Source organism: Paramisgurnus dabryanus, chromosome 1 (assembly GCF_030506205.2).
Source record: "Paramisgurnus dabryanus chromosome 1, PD_genome_1.1, whole genome shotgun sequence".
Taxonomy (NCBI): Eukaryota; Metazoa; Chordata; class Actinopteri; order Cypriniformes; family Cobitidae; genus Paramisgurnus; species Paramisgurnus dabryanus.
In genome coordinates, this window is record NC_133337.1 from 36,262,409 (window position 1) to 36,289,676 (window position 27,268).

The following is a 27,268-nucleotide window of genomic DNA, read 5'->3' on the forward strand; positions in this document are numbered from 1 at the left end:
GACGACTTGAAATCAGTCAGGGGCATTATGGACTGAGACATCCAGGAGCCATAGTAGTCAGATTGCATTTTATATGTGAAAATACCCAGGGGCCAAGAGTTTCCGTTTTTCAAACCACAGCGTATGCATCAAGGGCCCTGGTGTTTTCTTTTTGCTTGGAGTACCTACGTTGACCTAACAAATAGACAGTGAGTACTATAGCTTTCTTGTGCTCTCTCAGGCCATGCTGTCAGTGCAGGTTCATCTGGTAAAAAATCTCTCCTGTGAGCTTTGGCCTGGACTTACATACTTCTACACGGTAACTGAACAAGATCAACACTTGGATATGAACCAGAACGCTTAAACGCTATCAGGGAGTTTGGACAAACATGCAGAGATCGAATCCACAGTCTAATTTCTAATATAAATGCCATTAATCTAAAGTTTTACTTGCTTGTTAGATGTTCCTGTATTTTTTTTTACTCGTCTTAGATAGTCTTAATCTTAGACAAACCGTAAGCCCTGTGGAAAGATCAGAAGCATACAGTATGATAACTTTAAAAACGCAAAAGAAAATATACACCGTTCTGCATAAACTCTTATGATGCTCGTAAAGAAACATAAGATCGGGGAGACACATTTTCAATGCAGTTACCAAAGCACTCAAGCAGAAAATTAGTTGGTTGAGAGTCATAACAGAGCAATACAGTAAATGATTCTCATCAACACCGCATTCCTTCAACGCTTGTCAGATGTTGTGTTATTTCTCTTGATTAAACACAAAACCTCAGGGTTTTACGATACATTGGAGTCCTGTATAGAAGATCGGCCGTCTAACCCTCGAAGCATATAGTGTCTGATCCATGGCTTTTCAGTTTATCTCCTCCGGGACCCCACGATAGCCAAAATTGTTCCAGTCTTGAACTAACACATCTGATTCAACAATAATCAAGTGCTATTGGATTAATTGAATCAGGTGTATTAGTTTAAGCTCACATTGCAACGCAAATCTATCATAGGCTGGAACCAAAAAGAGCTTACGCTCGAGAATTGGGTCTTTAAAAAGCATTACTCTCAGCTATGATTGTTTCGCCATATGACTTGCTCAAACTCAACTGAAGTAACTCTGCGCTAACAGGTTTATAAATCCAGATCGCTTTTCAACAGCGTAAACTCTGACCTTTGACCTCTGCTGATTTGAACGCTCTGAAGGAAACAAGAAACTACTGCTTTGGCTTTGTGTGCCCTTTTCCTCACATATCCTTTTCTTATTGACCGTAATAGAGGATGTTTTCATCAACTATGGGTTGCCTGAACACAACTTGTTGAAAGCAAAGTGACCTTCACTCTCAGTGCGGTTGAAACATCAGACCTCAAAAAATAGAAAGCTATGAGCTCTCAGAGTATCAGGTATAGAAACACATCAGGCCCTATCAGAACGTTAAAGTCCCCATGATATCAAAAGTTGTTTTGGATTTTATTATGAATATGTTTGCCTCGAGGATATCTATGAACGTGTTTGCCCAGAAACATTGACAAGATTTTCATTTAGAAAATATGAGCATTTAAAACTTGCAGTATTAAACAGATCAAGCATTTTTATGACATCATTCTGCACTAAACACTATTGGTTATTTAAAGGGGGTGGAGCCACTCATTATGCCCCACCCTTCTGTTTCAGTGCACTGTAAAAATATTGGTTCAACTTAAAGGAAGCTACCTGGTTGCCTTAAATTTTTGAAAACTAATGAATCAACTAATATTCTTAAGTTAAATCAACCAGGTAACTTATTTTTTAAATGAAACCAACAAATCTTTACAGTGTGGAAATAATATTTTAAGGCACTTCAGTGGGTCTTTAAGGATCATCCATGAGATCTTTAATGATAACTAAAAAAATAAAGAAAACTATTTAGAAATTAGAATCATCCACAAATTAAATGGTATTAAATGTACTGAAGGTTTAAATACAAATACAAAATAGTCATTAAAAGTGTTCAAAATGACAGCAGCCTAGATATTCGAGATTCGAAATTATGACCATTGATGGCAGCAGCGCAAAGTGAAACCACAACACTGAGTTGAAACAAAGTATAAAATGGATAAAATGTCATTCAAAAGGCACCTTATATACATAGCAAACATATCAAATTCACAACATAATACATTTCTTATTATAAAAAAACGCACCATAAACATTAGAAAAATATACCCTGCCTGTTAAGAGCTGTACTTGACTGCTTTACGCTATTTAGTATTGCAGTATCCTTTGGTTAAATTTCAATTTTAAAGACCCTCCACTTTGGACTACACACATGTGCATCTTATAGACCTTTAGGGAGTCATCTTGCGTCATGACACACAACCGAACAATATTTTCCTATCGTTAGACATATTTTCAGTTTGTCTCGTTTACAAATGTTATGTCTCAGATCTACAGGCCAGATTAAACACAATGAACAGTTCTGAAAGATGAAATGCCACGGTTTTAGTGGATGTACAAAAGTTATAAATAAATAGTTTGCAAACTGCTTATAGAATCTCGACAGATATATTACACCATGAGAAAAGAAAGACTTCAGATACTTGTAATTTGAGATCTATAAGACCTACTGACATACAGAGTGACATAAGCACACTCTCTGGAGTGCAGTAAAAAATAGTTCCTCAACACACAAACACAGCCCCAAAGGGGCCACAGTACGCTCCAAACTGGAGTAAGGCAAGGTGCAAAACATTGCGATGTCACTGAATCCTTCTAGAAGTTTGGAAATACACTTACGCCGCTGAAATAATCCCAGTTGGGCAAGTATGGCAACCACTGTGCATTTTACTGATCCGAATCCATTTCGTAGTGATTTGTGTTGACACCTGTCTTTCAGAAACATACCAGGCCCTTATAGGTGACGTCCCTGCAGGTAATATTGCCTGATAAATGAGATATCTGTCTGCACCTCAATAACCAGTTTAAATCCAAAGTAAGCCCTAAGAGTAACAAACCAAAGCTCCACCCGCTCAAAAATGTTGGGTTATTGCCATATTCAAGTATCTCCAGGGATTGACACTTTGAATATATCTGCTCTGGTCTGAGACAAATACGTTCATACCGACGAGCACAGTTCGTGTATCCATCTGTTCTGGATTTTTGAGTGCTCACTTACCAGCCACAAACTCCTTAGAAGCATTAAGACATTGTCACTCAGTTTGTTGGTTTACCGAAAACAACCAATATCTGAGCGCATGATATCCGAACTGTTCGCGGTTCGTCTGTCAGTCTTGCACCAGTTCTCGTACAGTGGTTTCAAATCATAGTGAAAAAACAAAAATCTGGCCTCCAAGTCGTTTGTTTCGCTTGTATATGCCATTTGTCAGCAACCATCATGTTCCTTATGTTGATATACGTGCCGCAACAGAACCACAACTTGCCAGGAGTTCACCCCATGTAACTTGATTCCATGTCTGAATAGTATTTGAAAACTTTACGAATCCATTCGGAGTAAAAGGCCACATTTACAAACACGGCAGGACGCCGGGCAACGGCGCATCCTCGTCCATTGATGCTCACACCCACTATAACCTTGTTTTCACCTTCCTGGCACACCAATGGGCCACCATAGTCTTTCTGCAAGAGATGAACCAATATGACAAAAGATCACAACCACACAACAGATCCCATCTTCTGAAGTCTTTAAAAAAAAAACAAAGACTTAAATCGTACCTCACAAACGCCCTGGTCTCTCTTGCCTCCAGCACAGATTTTGGTCTCAGTAATAGACAGAATGCCATTGTGGCTTTGAGAACACTTCTTGTTGTTTACAATCGGAAGTCCCACCATCTTCAGACTTCCCTCATGACCTGTGCCTAACAGAGAGGTGAAAGGGTCAATTTTAATAGAAATTTTATGACATTTAAAGAGTTGGATGGAACTGTAATGGTTTATTTAAAAATGCTAAATTTAACCCAGCTTATGGCATGAGTTAAATAAAATAACAAAGTTCAATAGAACAGAACAGAACAGAACAGAGCACAGTGGAACAGAAAAAAGCACAGTGGAACTGAAAAGAGAGCAGTGGAACTTAACAAAGCACAGTGGAACTGAACAGAGAACAGTGGAACTTAACAAAGCACAATGTGACAGAACAGAGCACAGCTGAAATGACCAGACCACAGCACTATGGAACACTGAACAGAGCACAGTTGAACACTGAACGGAGCACAGTTGAACACTGAACAGAGGACAGTTGAACACTGAACAGAGTACAGTGGAACTGAATAGAGTACAGTGGAACCCAACAAAGCACAGTGAAACTGAACAAAAGCACAGTTGAACACTGAACAGAGCACAGAGTGGAACACTGAACAGGGCACAGTGGAACACCGAACAGACCACACTGAAAATAAACAGAGCACAGTGGGACAGAACAGAGACCATAAATTAACAGAGCAAAGTGGAACTGAACAGAGCACAGTTGAAAACTGAACAGAGCACAGCTGAACACTGAACAGTTGAAAACTGAACAGAGCACAGTTGAAAACTGAACAGAGCACAGCTGAACACTGAACAGAGCACAGCTGAACACTGAACAGAGCACAGCTGAACACTGAACAGAGCACAGCGGAACACTGAACAGAGCACAGCGGAACACTGAACAGAGCACAGCTGAACACTGAACAGAGCACAGCTGAACACTGAACAGAGCACAGCGGAACACTGAACAGAGCACAGCGGAACACTGAACAGAGCACAGCGGAACACTTAACAGAGCACAGCTGAACACTGAACAGAGCACAGCTGAACACTGAACAGAGCACAGCTGAACACTGAACAGATGACAGCTGAACACTGAACAGAGCACAGTAAAACACTGAACAGAGGGCAGTGAGACAGAAAACTGAACAGAGCACAGTGGAACAGAGCACAGTGGGAGAGAAAAGGGCACAGTGAAACTAAGCACAGCACAGTTAAACAGAACAGAGTACAGTGAAACTGAACAGAGCACAGTGGGACAGAACAGAGCACAGTGAGACAGAACAGAGCACAGCTTAACGGAACAGGGCACAACTGAACACTGAACAGAGCACAGCTGAACTGAATGGAGCACAGTTGAACACTGAACAGAGTACAGTGGAATTTAACGGGGCACAGTTCAGCTGAACAGAGCACAATAAAAAAACACTGAACAGAGCCGAGCTGAACTGGACGGAGCACAGTTGAACACTGAACAGAGTACAGTGGAATTGAACAGGGCACAGTTCATCTGAACAGAGCACAATGGAACACTGAACAGAGTAAAAAAGAAAACAGAATACAGTAAAATAAAATCCAGATAAATACTAAAAGAATAGAGTACATTAGAACAGAATAGAGCAGAACCACAGAAAAATAAAGTACAGTAAAATAGTACAGTTGAATGGAGTACAGTAGAATAGAATAGTACCTTTAGTGTCTCCCCAGCCATACATAAGGCAGAAGGTGCCCTCTGCAACAGCACACCCTGCGACAGGAAGCTGTACAGTTCGCACATGCTCAGAGACAGGTGCAGGCCTGGGCATAAAATCATGGGTTTCCACAAGGATGGATAAATAAATGAATAATAAACAAATAAAAAGTGGACAACTGGACAGATGAACTTACGTTGCAAGTTTGAGCAAGGCCAAGTTGGATCCCTCTGGCCCGCACACCACATGTGCGATCCGGAGACCCTGCGTGCTAGCGGAGGCGTTAAGATGGAGAAGTCCCACCCGCACAGTGTATTCAGAGAGGTCAGGAACGCTGAAGCACACACAAAAAACTCATGATATGACCCATACAAAACACAAAACTTAAACGTTCACCAGTGGTCAGTGTGCATCTGAGGTATCGTAGTAGAACGGTGATAAGTCGGCCTTCTAAAACTACGCAGTTAATGAGGATCACAGGCCTTTCTACATGCATGAGATTCACGAGTTGGCGTGGATTCCTGCTAAAGTCATCCGCAGACGCGATCAAGGCACACAGGTCAGTTCAGCGCCACAGCCAGAGTCCAGCCAGGTCTGCGTCTTCACAAGAAGCACAAGATAGCTGAACCCACAAGGGAGCGGATCTGGTAAATGTAGAGATGATCGAAAACCCAGCAATGCTCTCTCTCCCTCTTTTTCTTTATCCCTCTTCTCATTCTCTACCTCTTTCCCCTTTTCCACCCTCAAACTAAACAGAGACAGCAGGCTTTCACTGAAAAGCCACTGAAGCAGATCCGCGGACATATATCAAGCAGCCAAATGCCGAGGCTAAGCAGATGCGCCACTGTCAAAGCAAAGAGCAATCACTCAAAACCCCCGAACGGACCTGTCACTAACTCTCTTATACCGGAAACACTGGATCCGTACATCTAACAGAAAACATCTTCTGACAGATAGAAACGCAAGGCCAAGATAGGACTGTGTCCATATGGAATCACGTCTGTTTATTAAAAAGTGCTGTTAGCTTTTAAAGAAAATCATTACATGCCATACATTCGTGAGAAGAAACAGTCCTTGATATGGAAATAACTATTCATCTTAACTAATGATTGGGTATAGGTGGCGTGAACTGACACAAACAGTAGCTCACTGAAAAGATCATAGCAGTACTTTACATTTAGATTTATGCATTTCTAAGATGGTTATATATCCAAAATAAAGTGCTGTCATGGTATTAACAATATGTACATTCCCTGGGAATAAAACCTATGAATTTTGGTCCACAAATACAATGCACTACCAGTTCAGCCACAGGATCATGCTTTATTGTAAATAAACCTCAGCTACTGACCAATCAGCATAAAGGATCCGAACTGTTGTATGAAAATGTTTAAAATGTGGTATTGACACCCTAATAAAGGTAAGATGGGTAATGAAGAGATTACCAGGTGGAGAAGCACTGTTGATCTGTAAGAACCCATTCCTCTCTGATCAGAGAGCCACCACACCAGTGTCTGTTCCTGTCGGAGGAGAACCAATCAGAACTCATCACTAAAGAAATGACCATGGGCCAAGCATTTTTACAAATGCAAAATTGGAAAAATTTGTAATTATACTGTCAGAAAAAAAATGGTCAAAATATGTACCCCAGCTGTCACTGGGGCAGTACCACTTCAAAAAGTACAGATTTACACATAAAGAGTTCATTGTAGCACCTCAGAGATACATATCGGCACCAAATGTATACATATCTGTAGCTATTCTGACATTTTAGTGGGTCATTGCCAAAATGACGAAAGATTCTCTTATCCAAGATACTCACATAGCATTCAGGCTATACATATATGTTTTATGGGAGTCATACCCATAACCTTTTGTGTTACTAGAAGATAACTAAGGTCTTTTTCTTTTTTCGATTTTTTTCAGTGGATTACTATAATTCCTGCATATCTAAAATTTCTCACAAATTTGAGTCATTCTGTATGAACTTTAGATGCTGTCCAAGCACCCATAGATCTGTGCGTACCTTTTCTGTATGCTGACCACCCAGCTTCCATCCTCTGCCCGCTGTACCTGCATTCCCCCAACAATCCGTGTGGTTATGTGTATAAAACAAGAAGGTTTTGGTCTTACACCTGCAGAAAGGGAATGATTTAGAGGGATAAATGAAAACGTTCACTTTTTTAGACATATGGTATTGTACATGCATAATGAAAACTTCACATAGACATGTTGTTTAATTCTCAGCTTCAGAGTCATCAACTACTGGATTAAGTCCCAAAGACTGGCCACAATAAAATAAAGGTACATATGTTTGTCTAATGTTCATTTTCTTCTTTTTTTTTTGAGTTAACTCGTCAATTAAGAGAAAAGATTCCCTGCCAATGACAAATATTTTCTGGCAAGCTGTATTTCCGCTATTTTTCACCAGGTGCCGTTCTTATGCAACCTGAAGTATTCCCTTGGGGCAAACAGTTCAAACTCCCTGTATGTTTTGAGGATCACTCTGAATCTAATCTCTATCAAAAGTCCTTAACAAAAATGCAATTATCTAAGCTTTTTGATCAAAATTTTGTATTTTTGAAGAAACCTAACCATATTTGAGAGGTTATACGAGAAAAAAATTAAGGTAGGATGAAAGTTTTTTTTTTGTTGTTGTTGTATGAAAGCAGACGGTCTGTTCTTTCATTTGCTATATTGTATGTTTATATACTTAAAGAATAACATTTTCTGGAAGGCATTAAACTTTTGTGAAAATCATAAAAAAATGCTGGCGCTGGCTGGCAACTTTTTTTTAAAGGTGACATAGAAAGATTGAACAGGGTATTTATCCTTGTTCTGTGATGTGACATGTAGACAAAAAATGTTTTGTTTGGGTCTGTAATGCCTTAGAAGCTTCCTAAAAACCTCTCTCAGCTAGCTCTATTAGAGTGGGGGATTTTAAATAAGTGATTTTGCACCTATTTGGCTCCCCCTACTGGCTTAACTTGCAATCTCATTACTGATTGGCTGACTTTGCTGCCACTCAAAATATTTAGCCAATTATTTTAAAGTGGAGGGGCAGTTAGATGCCTGTGATGTCATAAGCATCAGTTTTTCAGATTGGGCCGTTTTCTGGCTGACATTTTTAAAAGAGGAATTTCTATGAGACTGAGATGTTTAGCATGTATAGCACTTTTTGTATGTTCGTGAATGCGGGTAGACTACAGTACCATTATTCAACAAAGACAAGGTAAAAATGTTTTTTCATTCTCTGTCCCCTTTAAACGCTGGTGGGGAAAGAGTTAAGTCAGTAGGTGGAGAGTAGGGGGTCTTTTGTGGGTGTTCGAACCCATTCGACCACATGAGCGTCTACACCACAAAAGCAATCTGGTTGAATGAGTTTGAATTACCTCTGAATATGGTCGAAACTGGACAAGCTCAAATCATTTTAGACCCTGTTTACACATGTATCGACCAAAATACATTTTAATACCAGGTGTAAACAGGGCCTCTGATAACTGTTAAAGTCGTGAAGCACCAGAACTTTTGATCAAAAGTCTAAAGTTAAAGATATAAACTCACTTACTCATCTGAAGGTCATCAGAGATCGTTGTTTTACCTGAATAACACGGAAAAATTATGTAGCATGACCCCAAAACATACATATATAAAAAAAACCAAATGGATATCACAAGGGTGAGTATGATAAGGTTTTCAATTATGTAGAATACATCTATTAACAGACTTCACCAATCAAGTAAAACTCCACCATCTAGGCCAGAACCAAACCAGCATGAACCAGCATGAATGGATTTCCATGCTGACCCACGCTGGTCTTTAAAGCATTAAGGAGAACAAATCCACAGGAAGAAGAAACTCACAGCGTTCCAGTCTGCAGTAGTCCCAGGGAATAGAGGAGTTGGAAGTGAAGCACCACGGCCCATGCTTATCACGGTCAGGATTCCTGCACAAGTTCAACTCTAAGCTCGTACTGGCCGCCGCTGAACGTATGTCTCTCCTACACACACATAAAGAGCAGAAAAATCAGCTACTCTGTTGAAAGGCAAAGGCCAGGATAGGAGTGATGGAAACATTGACTTGTATGCGATTTTGTGACAATCTCAAAAAGACCTACAAAGAAGGAAACATTTTCATATTTTGCCTCCAGCACCCATAAAAGATTAAAAGTATGAACTCCAAGCAGTCACTAAGGCTCCGCACATAACACCTCCTGTCTTCAACGCCACTCACGGGCCAACTCGAACCTTCAACTTCTACAGAGTTGACTTACTAAGAAAATAAATCGTAGAGTAAGACAGACAGTCCTGAAATCGGAGGGCTCGAAAATCCAGGATGAAAAATGTGTAGGAAACAGTAAGTGGTGGAGGAGAAGTAATTTCTTGTCCCCTGCGACCAGGGAACAAGCCAACGTTGAGTTTTCTCAGAGACGACCTTTCGACCTCGTGTGAGGCAGACTCGCTGGCTGGCCGCCATTTGAAGTAGCTGATTGGCTTTGATCCGCCCGTTCTTTGAGAGCGGGGGACACCGCTTCCTGGGGTCGGAGGTCACTCCTGGAACATGTCCATCTGTCTGTGCCATTTTGGCTTTTAAAATTCCTGTAAATTAAGTAATGTTAACAGCTTATCCCGAGCGGAGGACCTGCAAGCTGTTTTATGAGGGCATTCGTCTCAGTGGAAACAACGTGTGGTATTTTCTGTTCTCGGCGTGTCAGTGATGAATATGACCTGCCCGGCTTCAACTTCTGCTTGTTATCATAGACCTCTTTTCAATGTTGTAATACTGCTTGATAATCACTTTTCATAACAAACTCGGCATCGGTGCTCATATAAGGCTTTTGCGTGTTAACATGGAGCAAATGTGTCAAAATGAATAGATGGAAATAATTCCATTTAAATTTTTTTGTTAATTTATGTTTTGGGCCATTTTGCCTTTATTTGATAAGACAGTATGTGGACAGGGTGGAGAGATGGGTAAAGGAACAGCAAAGGACCTATTTGAACTTGGGTCGGCCCACCACATCTATCGGCTCTGGCTACATAATTTCAATTTATATAGTGCTTTTCACTGCAAAGTAATTCAACATGTCATACAATAAAGGGTTAATAAAGTGAATATTGAGATAAAAATGCATTAGAACATGTATTGTGTATCACATTGGTCTCCAACATGGTGCCTGCGGGCAACAGAGTCTGTGAGTTGCCTTGGTAGTCACCAGTGTTTCCCCAAAATGACCAAACTGGAGCCAATGTTGCCGCACAAACAGCAAAGACGAAAACACCACAGCGTTTACAGTTATCATAAAGTCAAGCTACAAATGTTTAACTTATAGTTGTCACGCACATTAAAGTTGACATTAACTGCAGATTTTAAACGGTTTGTGTACCTGAATGTGTGGTCAGACCACAATCCGCAAGGAATTCCAGACCTTGTTTTTGACAAATTACCGCGATAACTCTCCCCGTTGTCTTCATAACAATCTAGGACACAGATATAAAACCTTTATAAACAACATACATAACCCACACAGTTTCAGTTTCCAAACACGCATGTTCACACAGAGTAAAGCATTAAGTCTGACTCAGACTTTTCTCATAAAACACAAAATGCATAGCACGAAACACTGTCGAGATCTCCTCAGGAACAGGAGAGACGTGTGAAATTACTGAGGTATTTTTCTCAGGAAAGACATGCAAGGAGGAGCCTTAAGCAAAAGTCTCAATTTCATTGCTATTTAATATCATAATCAACTGAGAGATTAAAGAAATATCTGAAATTGTGACTTTTTTTATACGTTCAGTAAAATCCACACCGATTTACAGCTCCATGTTTAGATTATTTATGGTTTTGTTGAGTGTATCCATACTGTCATGATGTAAGCATGTTTGAAAAAGCATTTTATTAGCGGGTGAGGGCCAATTTCACGTCAGGGGCCGCTTTACAATTGGTAGTTGGCAAACACGCAGAGGAAAAAAGCTTCTGTCTGTGCCAAGATCCGACTGAAGTCTGAGTGAATCCAGAAAGGATCTGCCCTGCATTTCTGACCTGAAACCTCAAAGGGACTCTTCGGGTGAAAAATGTGTCCTTTGAAACACACGTTAGAAAGTACATGAAAAACAGAGATTATTTAAACAGGGGTTTTCTTTTTGGGGGCTTTGTGATTTGTCTGAAACGTTTGTACTGTAGGGAATGTGAAGGTATAGCGAACAAAACCACACTAGAGAGGGACTCAGATCTTTACAGGCAATCTGCAATGGGGCACGTGCACAAAACATCGTCTCCATCATCATTAAAATTCTTGTAAATTGTAAATCGAAGCAACAAAATTTCATTACGTGGCTAAATATGCTTCATGGTACCACAAAATACAATTTACGTGTGAGATTTTGTGGTTTTGTGTGTGTAAGAAATGTGCACGGGCTCACCTGTGCTGTCTGAGTTCTCAGATTCACATCTGGGGATGTTGGTACAGAAAGCTTTGCGGATTTTTGGGTCTGTGGTAAAACACCAGGGGATTTCAGAGCCATCTGGATTTCTGCAATAGTTCTCCCTAAGATCCCTGAGTGAGGCACACACACACATAAAGCAAGTGTACAATCATTTTTGTATGTACTGTATATTGCTGCGTGTCAGAGCTGATTTGCGATCAGTCGAATCACGAAAGTTGTCACCAACTGGAATGGTGTACAAAGGCATTGCTAAATATTCCCTATATGACCCTAGTCAGCAATTATTAAACTTATCTTAAATCCTATAGATTGCTGTTGAGAGGTGTGCAGTATTGCTTTCCAAGCAATCAGAGTCATCATTTTCAGTTGGAGGAAGATAAAATGACAAAAATCTCATAATATTATAAAGCTAGAATATCATAAAGACTTGGGGGTGAGTTGTTTTGTCCTCGCGATGCCTTAGAAATCACCAAGATCTGTACCAACTGCAAAGCAATGGACTTAAGCCACTCAAAAGACCTAGCAACCACTTAGCATCACCCCTTATATCACAGTGGCAAATTTTACATAAAGGCGACTTAATAAACACGGTAGAGGTGAAACACGACTCACTTGCATTTATAGTTGTGCGGCGTGTAAGAATGGTTATGAGGAAACAGAACGTCCCAGCGCTGACAAGCCACACCACCAGAGGTGACATTGATCGTACCCCTGTACCCCTCCCCCTGACCCGCGAAACACGAGGTGGTCACCTCCACTTCAACATCATCATCTGAGTCTGAAATAGAAGACAGGAACGAGAAATGTAGGATGTTAAGACCTACATGAAAGAAGTAAGACTTAATGCATTTAGCAGATGCTTATATTCAAAGCGACTTGCGGTGCATTCAAGCTATACGTGTGTGTTACCTGGGAATTAAAACTATGACCTTTTGCACTGCTAATGCAATGCTCTACCAATTAAGCTGAAGCATCTATATTACACATCAAATAAACATTACACACCAGTATATATGTGAGATAAAAGGGGGATGAGGGGTTAACTTGCATTAGACACATCTAGCTTGTATGCATGCATAACTATTACCCACAGAAATATTATTAGCAGTGGCGGCTGGTGACTTCTTTTTCTGAGGGCGCACGATGCGAAGTTCGTCACAACATGTATGTAGCCCGTCATGTGTGTGGTACGTAATTTCAAAATATGTGTTCTGCACTTTGAGAGATCGTATGTGCATCACGTGTCCTGCCAAAATAAGTGTCTGCTGCAGACGCGTCAAAGGGTTTATGATAAAAGAGGCGCTCGCGTTTGCCAGATACTCGCATAATCTCATGCGTAATCAGAGTTTAATGTTAAGGGAGTGTCTTTTGGAATATGAGCGTCTCTTTTATCATAAACGGTTTTGATGCCTGTGCAGCAGGCACTTATTTTGACAAAACACGTGATGCACACATGATCTCTCAACACACAGGACACATATTTTGGAAAGGGAACCACACACATGATACTCCGAACACTTATTTTGAATTCGCGCCCCTCGGATGAGGAGTCACGAGCCGCCACTGATTATTAGATATGATTAAACTTGGTCTACAGATCTTTTGATTCTTCATTTTATCACCTTCATTCTTAAATATTTTCTTAAAACTCTGGACACACATGAAGTGCGTCTTTCATGTTTTCTTGTAAATTAGCATTTTTTTTATCAGGCTCCTATGTTTAGGTTCAGTAATTTCACTTTTTAGGCAATGAAATGCTTTTTAGTCTGTATCTAAATTGCATTTTTTTTCACATTAGTCATTTCATTGGTATTTAACAAATTGTATGGCCTTTCACTGCAAAACCCTCTAAGTACATGCAAGTTTTTTGCAAAATCCTACACTACTAAAAAAACACTTCTTTGGAGTTTGTGGAACTTTGCAAATGATGAAAGTCAGAATGTAACAATGAATAAACTGAACCACACATTAGGGGGCGCTGTGGTGCATGTGGCTGCCACATTTGGGTTGTATTCAGGTCGAAGTACTCACAAGCGACCCAAGTTGAAATGTGATCCATGGTCATTTACATTCGTCTTTAGGGACAAATCGGTATTTCTGAATGTCCTGAAGCCGGGATTAAGCGGATTTGAAGTGAATGTACTTGACAAACGTATAATACGTGTCAAGAGCATTCGGTCACAATCATTATTTCATTTTTGGTGGCGTTTAGCGGCTTTTCCATCTGAGATTTTCACATTTATATAAATTACTTGGCGCCTAAATGTAAATGTGATCTTTTTTTAATACAAAACAGAAGACGATAAATAATAATAATAATAATAATTAGAGGGATAGTTAATGATTTAATCACTGGAAACATTCAGATCTTATTACAAAACACACAAGTTATTTTACTAATATAATTTTCTCTATTTATAATTTATCTCTTTTCACGAATCTTTTCCTTCTGTATTCCCTCTCTCCTAATGGTAAAACATTTACATTTATGCATTTGGCAGATGTTTTTATCGATGTTTAGTGACTTAAATTGCATTACAATGTATACATATTTTATGTGTACCGTTGACCTTTTGCGTGGCTAATGCAATGCTCAACCACTGAGCTATTAATGAGCATGCTAATATAAAACATATATGCATATAAATTACATTAACTTCCTTTTCATGATTTAGCGTTAAATACATAAATACAATAAGCAACACAACCTGAAACATTAAAGCCAAACATTTTTTCCTTATAAAAGTAAGAAAGACAGAAATGTAAACAGACCACACGCGCTGATGTTGCAGTACTCCCATGGTGTGTTTCTGTCCATCGTGTAACACCACGGACGCACGTCGTTGTTGGGATTACGGCAGTAGTTGTCATCCAGACCTTTATCGACGTGCCTGTACATATGGAACGCATAGAGAAGGCTGTTGTAAATCAGTGCCGTGCGTGTGCATTGTTGTGCATATTTGTGTCTGTGTACCTGTGAGGCTGGTACATGTGTTTATGAGGTTTTTGCGAGTCCCATCTCTGACACTCTTTTCCACTTTCTGTGCGATCCATAGGTCCTCTATATGTTTCCCCATTACACCTCATACACTCCACTACAAACACACATACGCAGAAGAATTACACACAAATCATACACATCAAAACATATAAGCACAAATGCACTGGTGCTCTCACATCACATATAGATTACAGATATGCACAGACGTAAAAACACATAACATCTGCGAATGGCTCGGGAACAAAATTTCATCAACTGATTAAACTCTAACCGTCTGAACATTGGGGCAGTCCGCATTCCTGATGTCGAGTCTCGGTGAGTTCTGTGAAGCACCAGGGTCCACTCGGATCATTGTCTGGGTTTCGGCAGAAGTTCTGGCGCAGGTCAAATTTTTTGTGTCTGGCAGGCTTGAAACTGTTTGATAATTATATGGATAGACAGACATTGAGAGAGAGAAAGAGAGACAGAGAGAGTTAAAGGTAGCAATGATTTCGCCTTATTCCCAGTCTGTTGGGAATGACAGGATGAATTTAAGTCAAGGCGGTCAAGCAGTTCAAGCTGTCTTGAAGAACATGGACAACCCCATCAATCGCCTTGCTGAAACGGCCAGCATGAATTTCTAGTGCTGGTTTGATGCTTGTCTAACCAGTAGGCATAACCATAAAGTGAAGCTGGTTGACCAAGAAAGTCATTTAAGTAAAATCTAGACACCAGCATCCAGAACACAATAAATGCTGGTGACCAGCAATTCTGGTCTTCTTAATGAAAAGGTGTCAAGGTACACATGGTCTACAAGGTCTACAAGGACCACCTTAACCAGCTTGGACCAACTAACGGCAACACTTTATTTAGATTTAGACATAGGCAACTATTTGTCAACTTTTTCTAGTAACTAACCTTATCCCTAATCCTACACTCTTAGTAATAAAGGTACAAAAGTTGTCAATGGGGCATTACCATTTCAAAAAATACACTTTTGTACCTAAAAGGTGAACACTGGTACCTCAGAGGTACATAAACTGAGGTACATAACTTTTGTACATTTTGTACAGCCTAGGCATAGTCATGTACCCTTAGTCACATACCCTACGCCGTACCCTGACTGGTAGAGGTCGACCGATTTATTGTCTGGGCCGATAATTTGGCCGATTTTTAGAAATCGGCTTTGGGTGATTTCGCTGAAAAATTAGGCCGATTAATAGGCAGGCGCATCTGCGGGCACCTAAGCGTTGTTGTAGAATTCGTGACGCCGCCTCTTGCTGAGGCCGTAGGTGTGTTCGACTTCATGCGGCGCTGCGCAGACCGATCGGCGGCTGACTTGAAGCAGTGGATTCCGGTTAGTCATTTTGTCCGACTTAAGCTGGCGCTGCAGGCACGTGACTGTGTCATGTGGTTTTTAAGTACCGCGAGAGCGATTCGAGATCAGCCGCCTGAGTTAGCCAGCGCAGGTCGCGAAGAGGAGCTGCACGGGCTGTAATGACGACACAGCTGTTTCAAGATTGGTCGGATTCACCACATGACAACAATCACGTGTATTTCGGGTTTATTTTCACGCCCTCAGTTCCACACATGCTCACAAATCTGTATTTTTATAACAGTTAAAGCTATTTTCATGTAGTCGCGATGTTATATTGTGTTATCTTCATCAAAATAAAATGGATAAAAAACGTAGACCCAACTAAATTGGTATTTAAATAATATATGCTTATGTTGAACTTTATTCTTGTAAAAACAGATGCTGTAAGCCTCTTCAGTTCCACTCATGCTCATACAAGTTCCACTCATGCTACATTCAAAACAGTATAATTCACATTTTATGTAGTTTACATCTTACAAATCATGTTTAATGCGATTAAGCAAGCAAACGGCACGTGATCAGCCATGCTTTACGCAAATGCCGCAAACTACGGCGCGGCAGGATTATTTCTCGCAGTGCATCGTCCGTGCGGTCACAACGATGGGCTCATTTAATGTGATTAAAGAGACACCCTTTCTGTCTTTAAACGGTCTCTCTGCTCTCTCCCTCGCGCATATTACTCAATACAAAAGTGACACAATGGCGAAAGTTCGGAAGGTCAAATCATATCTAGTGAGGAAATGTTTTTTGTGTTGTTAAAGTAACACTTTGTTTACAGTTTTGCGTTGCTCAGCTTGGATTAGCACACAACGCGTCCGATTCGCCAAATGACTTCTTTGAGCCGATTTGTTTGAATAGTGCCTCAGAATTGAGAAAGTAAATGTGTTTAGAAAGATTTTCTTAAACTAAAAAACTTAAACTTTTACTATGTTAACTTTATGTATATTAAATAATTTATCAGGTCTACCAAAGAAGGATTTTATCCTACAAAGCAATAAAAGCCATGGTACAAAAATGATCAAAGAGCAAGAAATGATGACAGAGAGTCAGATAATATATGTGTCTGATAAATGCATGATGTGGAGGAGGTTTTAAAACTCTTCAGTAATACCAGTCTTCAGTTTTTAAAATACTTTGGCTTAAATAGTGACATTTCTGCATTTAAAATATCTGCTAATGATGAGGACATTTTGATTATTATGTACAAATAGAAAATCATCCGAACATATCGTCCAAGAAAATCAGCATCATATATCGGCCATCGGCTGCCCTGATGTCTAAATATTGGAATCGACATCGACCAGAGAAAAAAAACATATCGGTTGGTCTGCTAGAATCCCTCCCTCAGGTAAACAAGTCTGCAATATTTCGCATTTCCTCATAAACTTTTCCGCTTGCAGCTTTAAAAATAAAGATGGATAAAGTTGAGCAGTGATATTTAACAATTTAGGCTGTAACAAAAGTCGACAAAAAAATACACAATAAGCTATTGCTTCTTCAGCTTTTGCCTTAATACTGTGGGAAACACTGTTAACATGCTTGTCAACACTGCCTAAAATGATGCAGAAGTATAAATGAAATCTGATGCATAACATATGGCATACTGGGTACGGTGCAGAAGTATAAATCAGGCTCAACAGTCCACTAATACACTAATGAGTAGCTGACATGGAGTTGCAAATGAATGAGAGTTATGATAGACCAGAGTTAGCTAAATTAGACTATCGAAATAAAGTGTAACCCAACTAAGAGCCACAAATGAGAATGGCCCAACAGTTAGAAACCTTGTCCGCAACAATACAACAAAAAACATTGCTTTTAATATTATCTGAAGAAACTGATTTTGAATCAACTCTATACACCCAAATCCCCAAATCTACGAATAGACCTTTTACTCTTCCAACACCAAAAATAAACAATGGCACCAGATCAGGAACATTAAAAACCATCCAAGAAAAGAGCAGATGAACTCCTTGCTTAAACAACTAGGTCACAAAAAGCCTGTAACGCTGGACCGGACTTCATTTTTGCATCTGGATCTTGTGGCTGGTTTCAAATGAGGCCTGTGATCTCTACAGCTAATGATGTTGTGCTAACAGATGTTAGCCAGCCATTCCACTGAGGCTGCCAACAGACACTCGGAAACTTTAAACCATCTTTAATTCCGCTGACACACGCATGTTTGATTTGTTAACACCATCAGGTCAAACGGGTCAGAAATAGGTCAATTATTGGAAAACATCTACTTTGTTTGTTTTTGAAAATTGCAAATGAAGATTTGCTTCTACAAAATAACATTTCCTGGCAGTGCTTGTTCATAATCTGATAGTCATGCCACCTACAACTCACGCTGTCTGAGCTCATGTTTCCACTGCGTATAGTTTGTGTCACTAGCTACGTCACCGAACACGTGTAATGTGAATAAAAGAGCTGAATGTCCAAATGAAGTCCTTAGCAAGACGTATTACTAATGATTAATGTATTTTTGATATATTTACAATAGGAAATGTACAAAATATCTTGATTAAACATGATCTTTACTTACTAAATAAATGATTTTTGATCAAATCAACAATGTATTGTTGGCTATTGCTACAAATATACCCGTGTTACTAACGACTGGTTTTGTGGTTCAGGGTCACATATATGAAACAATTTCGCAACACTATTCACTACCACACCCCTTACAACTCTACAACTGAGATATTATTGAGAATCCGAAGTTGCCCGTTAGTAAACCCAGCTTTGCTTATTCATTCACGTGCATGCAACTCATAACTATGATATTTCGGGCCTCAATCCCGCATCCTTCCTGTTTGGCTTGGCTAACCGGACAGGGCAGGTGGACTAAAGATTTATTCACTGGATTAAGACTTCTTGGGAAATCAGAGCTGAAAAGAAAGATTTTAATCGCTCGAAATGTGAAAGAAAGAGAAAAAACGACGGGTTCCAAAGGGATCCAAGTTGGAGCTCTTGAGAGTACAGTTATTTGCAGGGAGGAGTGGGTCTGTATTAGCATCTGTGTTTAGGTCTCTAACGTTGCCCGTATTTTAATGTGTCTGCAGATTTGTGAGCTCAGCTGGAGGGCAGACAGAACATGACTTCAGTCCATAAATCCTTTGTCTTTCTTTCTTTCTCTATCTTTCTTTCACCTCTAAAATCTTTACACAGCTTGTAAGCAGCACAACTCGAAGAGCGCATAATGACTTGGCTAACGAGGACCTGGCAACGTTTTACCGCAGTAACCGGCCTTATACTCAGATTCACTCGGTTGAGGCGTCACTCAATGCACCAACTTCTGTTGACGACAGGTCGCAAAAATAATCACAATAACGATTTTTAGCAGACATCATGCAGCAAGGACTATTGCGAACGCTTATTGAAAGGATTTAGTGTCTTGCTCTTTACACAATTAAAGTCACTTTCTTTGCTTTTCTTGTGTTACCGGTGCTAAAAAAAAAACTTTTTTACACAGCTCTCTGGAATACTCGATTTTGATTGGTTAGTCGCAGTGCTTTGAACCAGATTTTTTTCCCAATTGGTTCGTTCCGAACAAAAACAGTATTTTAATGTTTCCGGGTTTTGGTTCAACCCTAAATTTGACGTTCCTGAACCAGTTAGAACAAAAAATAAAGTTCCTGAACTGGTTAATAAGGTTCCATGTCAGCTGTGGGACATACAAATAAGTAGGCTGATCATTAGGACATTAAACTTAAATGATTATTCTACATAATTAAAGTCTCTATCTTGTCATTAAAGGCGGAGTCCACGATGTTTGAAAAACGGTTTGGAAAAGGAGACGGGCCGACTACCAAAACACACTTATAGCCAATCAAATCAAATCAAATGCCGGGTTGCGTATGTGTGGGGCGGGTCTATCAACAGACGGTCCAGATTCTATTGGGGTAGGGGCGTGTTTGTTTAGGTGATTTCAAATATCAACATTGGCTTTCAAACATCATGGACTCCGCCTTTAAACATTAAAAAAGGCTACATTATGTAAGCGGCATAACTGTAATTCTGAAATGCCTACATTTGTTGAGTGCACTTAAACACGCACACACACACATAGACGGAGGATGAATTCCAAACGGCGCTTCGTGAAGAAGCTTTACATAAAGTGAAAATTACGTTGTTTTTCAGTGTTTTATTCTGCACATGTATTTTAATGTACTACAGTATAAGACACAGTAGTGCAACTCTCAAGTTTATACATCAAGAGTTTTGATCTTTGAAGGGCATAGGGATAATCACATTTGATTAGAGTTGGACCGGACACATTTAACCGCATGTGCGTCTGTGCGTACAGAAAATTGCTCACTAGCGCCTTTTTGCTGTTAAATTGTTTAAAATCACTTAAGTGTTAACATTTGCAAACCTTTGAAATATGTGCAAATGATCAACTTTCACCCTATTTAAATTTGCATATTAATCCACGAATCACAAGCGAGCTGCACCGTGGGTCGTGATCTGTACGGATCACGCATCAACTGCGATCTGTTACACCACTAATTAGTAAAAAAAACATCTTGAGATACTTGGTAGCCTACAATATTTTCCTCTTATGATTGAGCATTAGAGACTTGGGCTTGAGTAAGTTAGGCTACTTGCTGGTGGCAAGCTTTTCATTTCTCAGATGAGTCAACGACGACCGGAAGTGAACTTCACTGAGTCATATTGCACAGGAATCTTGTCAAAGAACGGAAAAAATAACGGTATTAACCGTTTATTATTATTTTAAATAAGCGATTCTGTTTCGAAACATATATTTTTTGAAAGTTTCTGGTTTCATTCTGTTCCGGTTCAAAGCCTTGGTCAGTCGTAACATTATTTTATGTTAAAGGGATAGTTCAACCAAAAATGAAAATTCTGTCATCATTTACTAAGTTGAAGCACCATTGACTTCTACCGTAGGGAGGAAAAATACTATAGGAGACAATGGTGCTTAAAACAAACATTTCTCAAAATATCCTCCTGTGTTTAGCAGAACAAAGACCTTTATACAGGTTTGTAAATATACTTATGCCGCAATAGTTAGCTTGTCCGAACCGATCACACTTTCGTCCGTTATCCTGTATGACACTAGCAATAGGCTTAATAAGATTTTGTTTCTCTTTCCCTGTCTCGTCCTCGAACCCGAGGACACTGAGACTAACAGATCCAGTTCCTGCTGCATCCCACCACTGATCTACTAGATTCCCATCATCGTGATTCCCAGCCGATATCTGACCAGCGATCACCGAGCACTCTCCTTTAATTTCAAAAAGTTTTAATTATTATTAAATCTTATAGTATAGTACTTTTTAATACATAGTACTTCATACATATTATTTTATAATTATTTTATATATTATAAGTCTGCCCAGCGACAGCAAACTGCTTCCTTTAACTTTTAATTTACATTTTTAATTCACATAAAATGTTATAATATAGTAATTAATATATAGTATATCTTCTATAAGTCTTTTTTCTCCCAAAAACTTTTCATCCCATAGGTTTTTTCAACCCCTTGGGATTTAGCTGACATTAGCTTAACTTAGAACTTTCTTCTTAACATTACATTATTACTTCGCACACTTGTACGGCTTAATCTTAGACGTTGTACTTTGCTACTTGCTTTGCGCTGTATAAATAAAATTTATTTGAATTTAAACATTTCTTACAGATGAGCTAGTAAAATATTTTAAATCAATATTTCGTAAAATTGTTTACTTAAGTTGGCAAGTAGCCATGTAATAAACAGGATAATAATAGCCTACATCCAGTTGCACGTTTTTACAAAAAAAAAAAAACCCTTCAGGGTGATACAAGACAATCAATCAATCAATCACCCCAACTCTTTTATTTTACGATAACGCCCAGCTGGACGAACGTAATCCCTCACTTAACATAACTGATCACAGACTATAACAACATCGTTCTCCTCCCCACTGTAGCTACCGTGCGGTTTTGAAATTCCATTATCGTACAAATTTGTACACTTGCCATACAGTTGATTCTTAAGTTGATTTGAGTTTCAGATTGTCGAGTTGCCAGTTTCTAACATTCACTGCCTCGCCCTCTTCCCACAATTTCATTGGCAGATGCTTATTGCTGCTGGCTTGCTTGTCAAAAACAAGCAAGTCTAGATTTTGAAATATATTATAGCACCTGTGAGTACCCTGAGAGCGTCTCACACGTGCACACGCTTGATGTGTTTCACAGAAATCAAATATGAATGGGCAACAAGCTAAAATCTTGTAGCATGCAGTGGTTTGATAGAGAAGCAAAGAGATAAAGATAAAGAATCCGTATTTACTTGTGCTCATGTGGTACAGACATATTCCAGGCTTGACACGTGATCCCGGTCTTCGTGAAGGATCTTCTCCCCTTGTAGTTGACACCTGACCCGATGATGCACTCCTTTACATAATCTGTGGAAAACATTCAGCAGATATTCAAATGCTGTTTACGCATCTCTCACATTCCAATTTAATTCTCCAAACAAGACTTTTTTACCGAGGACTCTGGCATAAATAAAAATCGTCAAGTAACATAAACACGCAGCAACATCTCAACGTCACGATTTTTGCATTCTGTTTCCTTCCAAATCTCTCAAGCGCGTTTTGTTTACAAACGACGCAGGTGGATTTATTCGTGGTGGAGTGATTTCATGATCAAAGTCAAACACGATGGCTTTTCAACAAAACTTTCCAGGAAGAAGTGACGGAGTAAAAAGTCAAGTGTGAACGAACTTCGAAGGGAATTAAAAATATTTACCTTTCTTCTCGTAAAGGTCGTAATTGGGTTTTCGCTCTCTCTGCGCGCCTTCGGAGAAACGGTCGAAGGGAAGTAAGTGGCATTTCCTGTTTAATTGATCATAGTAGAAGGCCCTGTAAGGAGAAAAGTAAGGAAAGCCAAGAGATGACAGACATTCAATTGATTATTTACTAGAAGTGAATTTTATTGCTATTGCTTAATGGTTGCTCACTCATGAGGCTCATGAGTCATGAGACTCTTCATGAGTCATAAGTGTTTAATTTTAAGGACCAATTAATTACCTAAGGACAAATTAAACAATATATGACTAATTGTTGACAATTGCTGATTTGAAGGGATACAATTTTTCTTGATTCAGCAGAAGCCTTGGTGTGTGTGTTTGTTTGCATGAATCTGTCACCTGCAGGATTTCTTGCTCTTGCTACATCTGCGTGCGCATTCATCTAGCGAGAAACTCTTAACTCGTGGAGACTCGGGGCAGTCTGCACACAACAGCCTGCTGTTTTCGGTTTTCTGGTACCTCTGCAATGTCTGTTTCTTGCACTCTGAACAAAACACATGGGGTGAATAAACACATGCACATCCAAATAGGTACATGCATGCAACAGTGGACACACATTTCAACAGAAGGATCATTCACAGGAATCGTTTTCGGCTTACTACAGACCACTTGATCGTAGATGCATTAATTGATAACGATTTATTATAAAACATGTCTACTATACATATATTAACTTGCTTTAAGGGATAGTTCACTCAAAAATGAAAATTCTGTAATCCTTTACTTCAAACCTGTTTGAGTAAAAATCCATGTCTATGAGTCCATGTCGGATTTTGTTATGGAGATTAAAATTAGGATCAGGTGTTTTTGGTAGTTTTGCATTATTATATGAGTGTATATTAGCATGCTTTTTTGTTATTTCCTTATGGTATCTGAGATCGTTTGGATGCGGAAGCGGTGCATGACGTCAGACTTAACAAGCGTATTGACTTCCTTAGTATTTTTTTCTACTATGGAAGTCTATGGGTACTTTTTATGTTTTGTGTTCAAACGCATGCAGGTTTAGAAGAACATCAGGGTGAGTAAAAAATATATTATTATATAAACATTTTATTTACTATATATTTATTTTAATGCATTTTTTTATATGCAGAATTGCTGTTGTCCCTAATTTTCAACCTCATTTTGATATTTATGAGTGACTTTTTGCAGCCTATCTTGGCATCAAGCTCAATATCTAAAATTATATATATATATATATATATATATATATATATATATATTTTTTTTTTGCAGATTTCTGTTTTCTCTCCATATAGCAGGCCTGCAACAAAACTATTGACAGTGGCATGTTGTAATTATATTTGCTAGTTAGTCCCATAATTATCTATCTTTGCACAGACATTTAACACTTTGCACAGACATTCATATCAAACACAAAATGCAGATGCATCTTACATGCATACCATTACAGATTCCCTAAATCAAAGGCATTTAACATTTAATTAACAAGCAAACCATCACATAAAAATGCATTCTTACAAAAACGATTGCTCAAATGTCCTCTTTACTGGATTAGTAAAATCAGTTAGTGCTCAATCTTTACAACCGTATCTTCTACAGAAATGAATGAGGGGCCAAGCAGAGGGGTCCCTAGACTATCACATGTACACATACACACGTGTGTGTCATGATATATTGGCCTCTGGCGGTCCGAGGACACTCACACAGTCAGCTTACAAACATGTGCCAAGCTCACATCTCTAATCTTTTTGGCAGAGACTGAGTTTTAGTCAGCATTTCACACACTACCTTACGTTGTTTGTGCTTTCACTGTGAGTTTCGAAGCCACACAGTGAAACTAAAACAAGTAAATGCACTCTGCACATCTCTGTACCAAAGGTTGTTTATGCACTCAGAAAGGCCTTGCACAGAAGCTTTGGGCCCGGTGCCCTGATTATCAAGTGATTTGCTATTAACTATTAAAAATCCAGTGGTGTAAGGTAACAGACCACAGTATGATTCAGACAAGTACGGTATTGCACAGTGTCCCCTGCCGAACTCCTGTGGCTGAGGTGGTTTTGGTGAGAACACTTTATTATTAATGTTTGGGCCGCATCTGAACACATATGGCTTTCATCAGTCCGGTCTTCAAACATTGATCTTTTCCTTCAGCACCCCAATTAGACTCCTTTAAATTCCTCTTTTTGGCCTGTCGGGGACGTCTTTATCTCTTGGGCCGCTTATTAGATTTAGGCTAAATCTCTTCCTTAAATAACGGCAGGGAAAATGTTTATGGTAGCAACGAGGATGCGCATTGAGGAAACATCAGCATTAATGGGTTCAGGCAGACTCGCTAATGTCTTTCCTTTCCTTAAGCTGCAGCGAAAGTCCGAAGAGCCACTCGCTCTGTGTTTACGCAGCACATCTGGTCCGATGAATATTTGCGATGGTGAAATATGGGAGAATTGGCTCTGTCCAGATGTTGCGCAGGGAGTTGATAGCGCCTGCTTTAAAGAGCGCATTCACTCCATATGTGCTCTTGCCCGGGACATGTGCGACCTGAGAGGGGCTCCTTCACTGTGATCTGGAGCTTTTTTGGACATTTTCTTGTAGTGCATCTGCAGATGCACGTCGCTGCTATTTAGCATCAATCGGAACGTTGAATTCACTCCATTGGAACAGGACTGAAAGTAGCTTATGTTTCTGGGTGGAGAGCTGGACTAATTACGCATTTAACTGATGCTTTCATGCATGGTGACTTTTATCTGCAGACCTCCGGGAGCAACCTGAGGTCAAAAGACTTAGTAAGGGGCACGATGCTGATTCACGAATCAACCTTTGTGGAGTTGAACAATGTACCTTAAGAAGTGTAATTTAGACACCAGCCAGTCAACCAAAAGCTGATACTATCGACTACTATTCTGAATCTTGAATGTCTTGCATAGGATGATCATGGCCTTGTGTTTGAACCTATGACCTTTCTGCTACAAACCAAAAGTCCACAGCATCCCTCATCATCAGGGTTACATGATGGGTGCAACAAATTCAGGCTTAAGTTTATGATAATGAAACATTATCAACAGATTTGCAACTCCAAATAAACTATACATTTGTGTCATAGGGACAGTTTGAAAACGGTGGCCCTCTGAAGATATAAAAAAAACCCTGCTTGTTTGCTTACATCTCCTAGAGCACTTTCTCTGTGTCCCACGAAAATGCTGAGAATTTACCTCTAAAAATAATTTATTAAAATCAAAAGGTACCTTCCAGTCACTCTGTCCATAAGAAAAAAGAGAAAAGTGATGGCAAGTTTCACTCTTCGGCAACACCAAACCATTTATAGATATACTCTCAGAAAAAGGTACAAGAAGATACAAAAGTGGTCACTGGGATGGTACCTTTTCAAAAAGTACACTTTTGTACCTAAAAGGGGCATACTGGTACCTCAGAGGTACATACTGGTACCAATATGCCTTAATAGTACCGTACATATAAGGACACTTTTAAAGGTACCAGCCCAGTGACAACTACATTTTTCTGAGAGTATAGATAGATAGATAGATAGATAGATAGATAGATAGATAGATAGATAGATAGATAGATAGATAGATAGATAGATAGATAGATAGATAGATAGATAGATAGATAGATAGATAGATGAAATTGTAATACTATTCCTAATGTTAACAACAGCTTACCAAGGCTTCTAATATTCATGGTAAAAAATAATAAAACTGTAAAAAATAGCAAATTTGTAAAAATGTGTAAGGGTAAAATAGATTTAATGACTGCAATATACTCTTAAAAATATTTATATTTAGATATTATCTTACAGCAATCTCAAAGACTGCATTAAATAGCTTGTCACGTGATATGTATCAGATATATGCCTGTAATAAAATGCTATATTAATACGCACAAAAACACACCAAACTTAATACATTTTTTGTTTGCAAAACGTCCAATATCCAATGCATCCTTTATCTATTAGTGACATCAATGTGTTATATTTTTACAAATCATTCGTATGCAGTAATTGATTCGAAGACGTTAAGTTAAGTGAATGGATAAAGCGCACTTTTACAGTAACTTACACGCGCATTACGCATGGATGACTTACCCATATCCACGAACAGCAGAACGCACAGAAGAGCTTGATAAATCCACATTGTATCTGATTTCATGATTCTCGGTGTAATATTGGTGGACTGTTTATAAGGTCCGAGCTGGTGTGTGTGTGATGAACCAGTAAAGATCTCAGCGTATCCCGTTGCGCGCGC

The 27,268-nt window shown here is 39.3% G+C and overlaps 1 protein-coding gene across 1 annotated transcript; it reads right to left on the bottom strand.

Moving 5' to 3' along the window:
- Nucleotides 1–1,833: 1,833 nt before the first annotated feature.
- hgfa (hepatocyte growth factor a) lies at nt 1,834–27,268 on the bottom strand. Its single transcript, XM_065269333.2, has 18 exons — nt 27,109–27,268; nt 23,385–23,529; nt 22,985–23,097; nt 22,524–22,638; nt 15,140–15,282; nt 14,842–14,962; nt 14,640–14,758; nt 12,480–12,645; nt 11,844–11,977; nt 10,805–10,898; nt 9,282–9,418; nt 8,987–9,019; nt 7,445–7,553; nt 6,864–6,938; nt 5,615–5,752; nt 5,418–5,524; nt 3,698–3,840; nt 1,834–3,601 (listed from the first exon to the last, which is right to left on the bottom strand). Exons 1-18 carry the CDS (start codon nt 27,170–27,172, stop codon nt 3,413–3,415), a joined length of 2,145 nt encoding a protein of 714 aa, XP_065125405.2. The 5' UTR covers nt 27,173–27,268; the 3' UTR covers nt 1,834–3,412.

Excerpts from the sequence above, each read along its gene's own strand:
- hgfa (XM_065269333.2), bottom strand. The coding sequence starts at position 27,172 with ATGAAATCAGATACAATGTGGATTTATCAAGCTCTTCTGTGCGTTCTG. Across the intron at positions 14,759-14,841 it reads CACATGTACCAGCCTCACAG|GCACGTCGATAAAGGTCTGG; the intron begins GTACACAGACAC and ends CCATATGTACAG. Across the intron at positions 7,554-8,986 it reads CTCTGATGACCTTCAGATGA|GTGTAAGACCAAAACCTTCT; the intron begins GTAAGTGAGTTT and ends CCCTTTCTGCAG.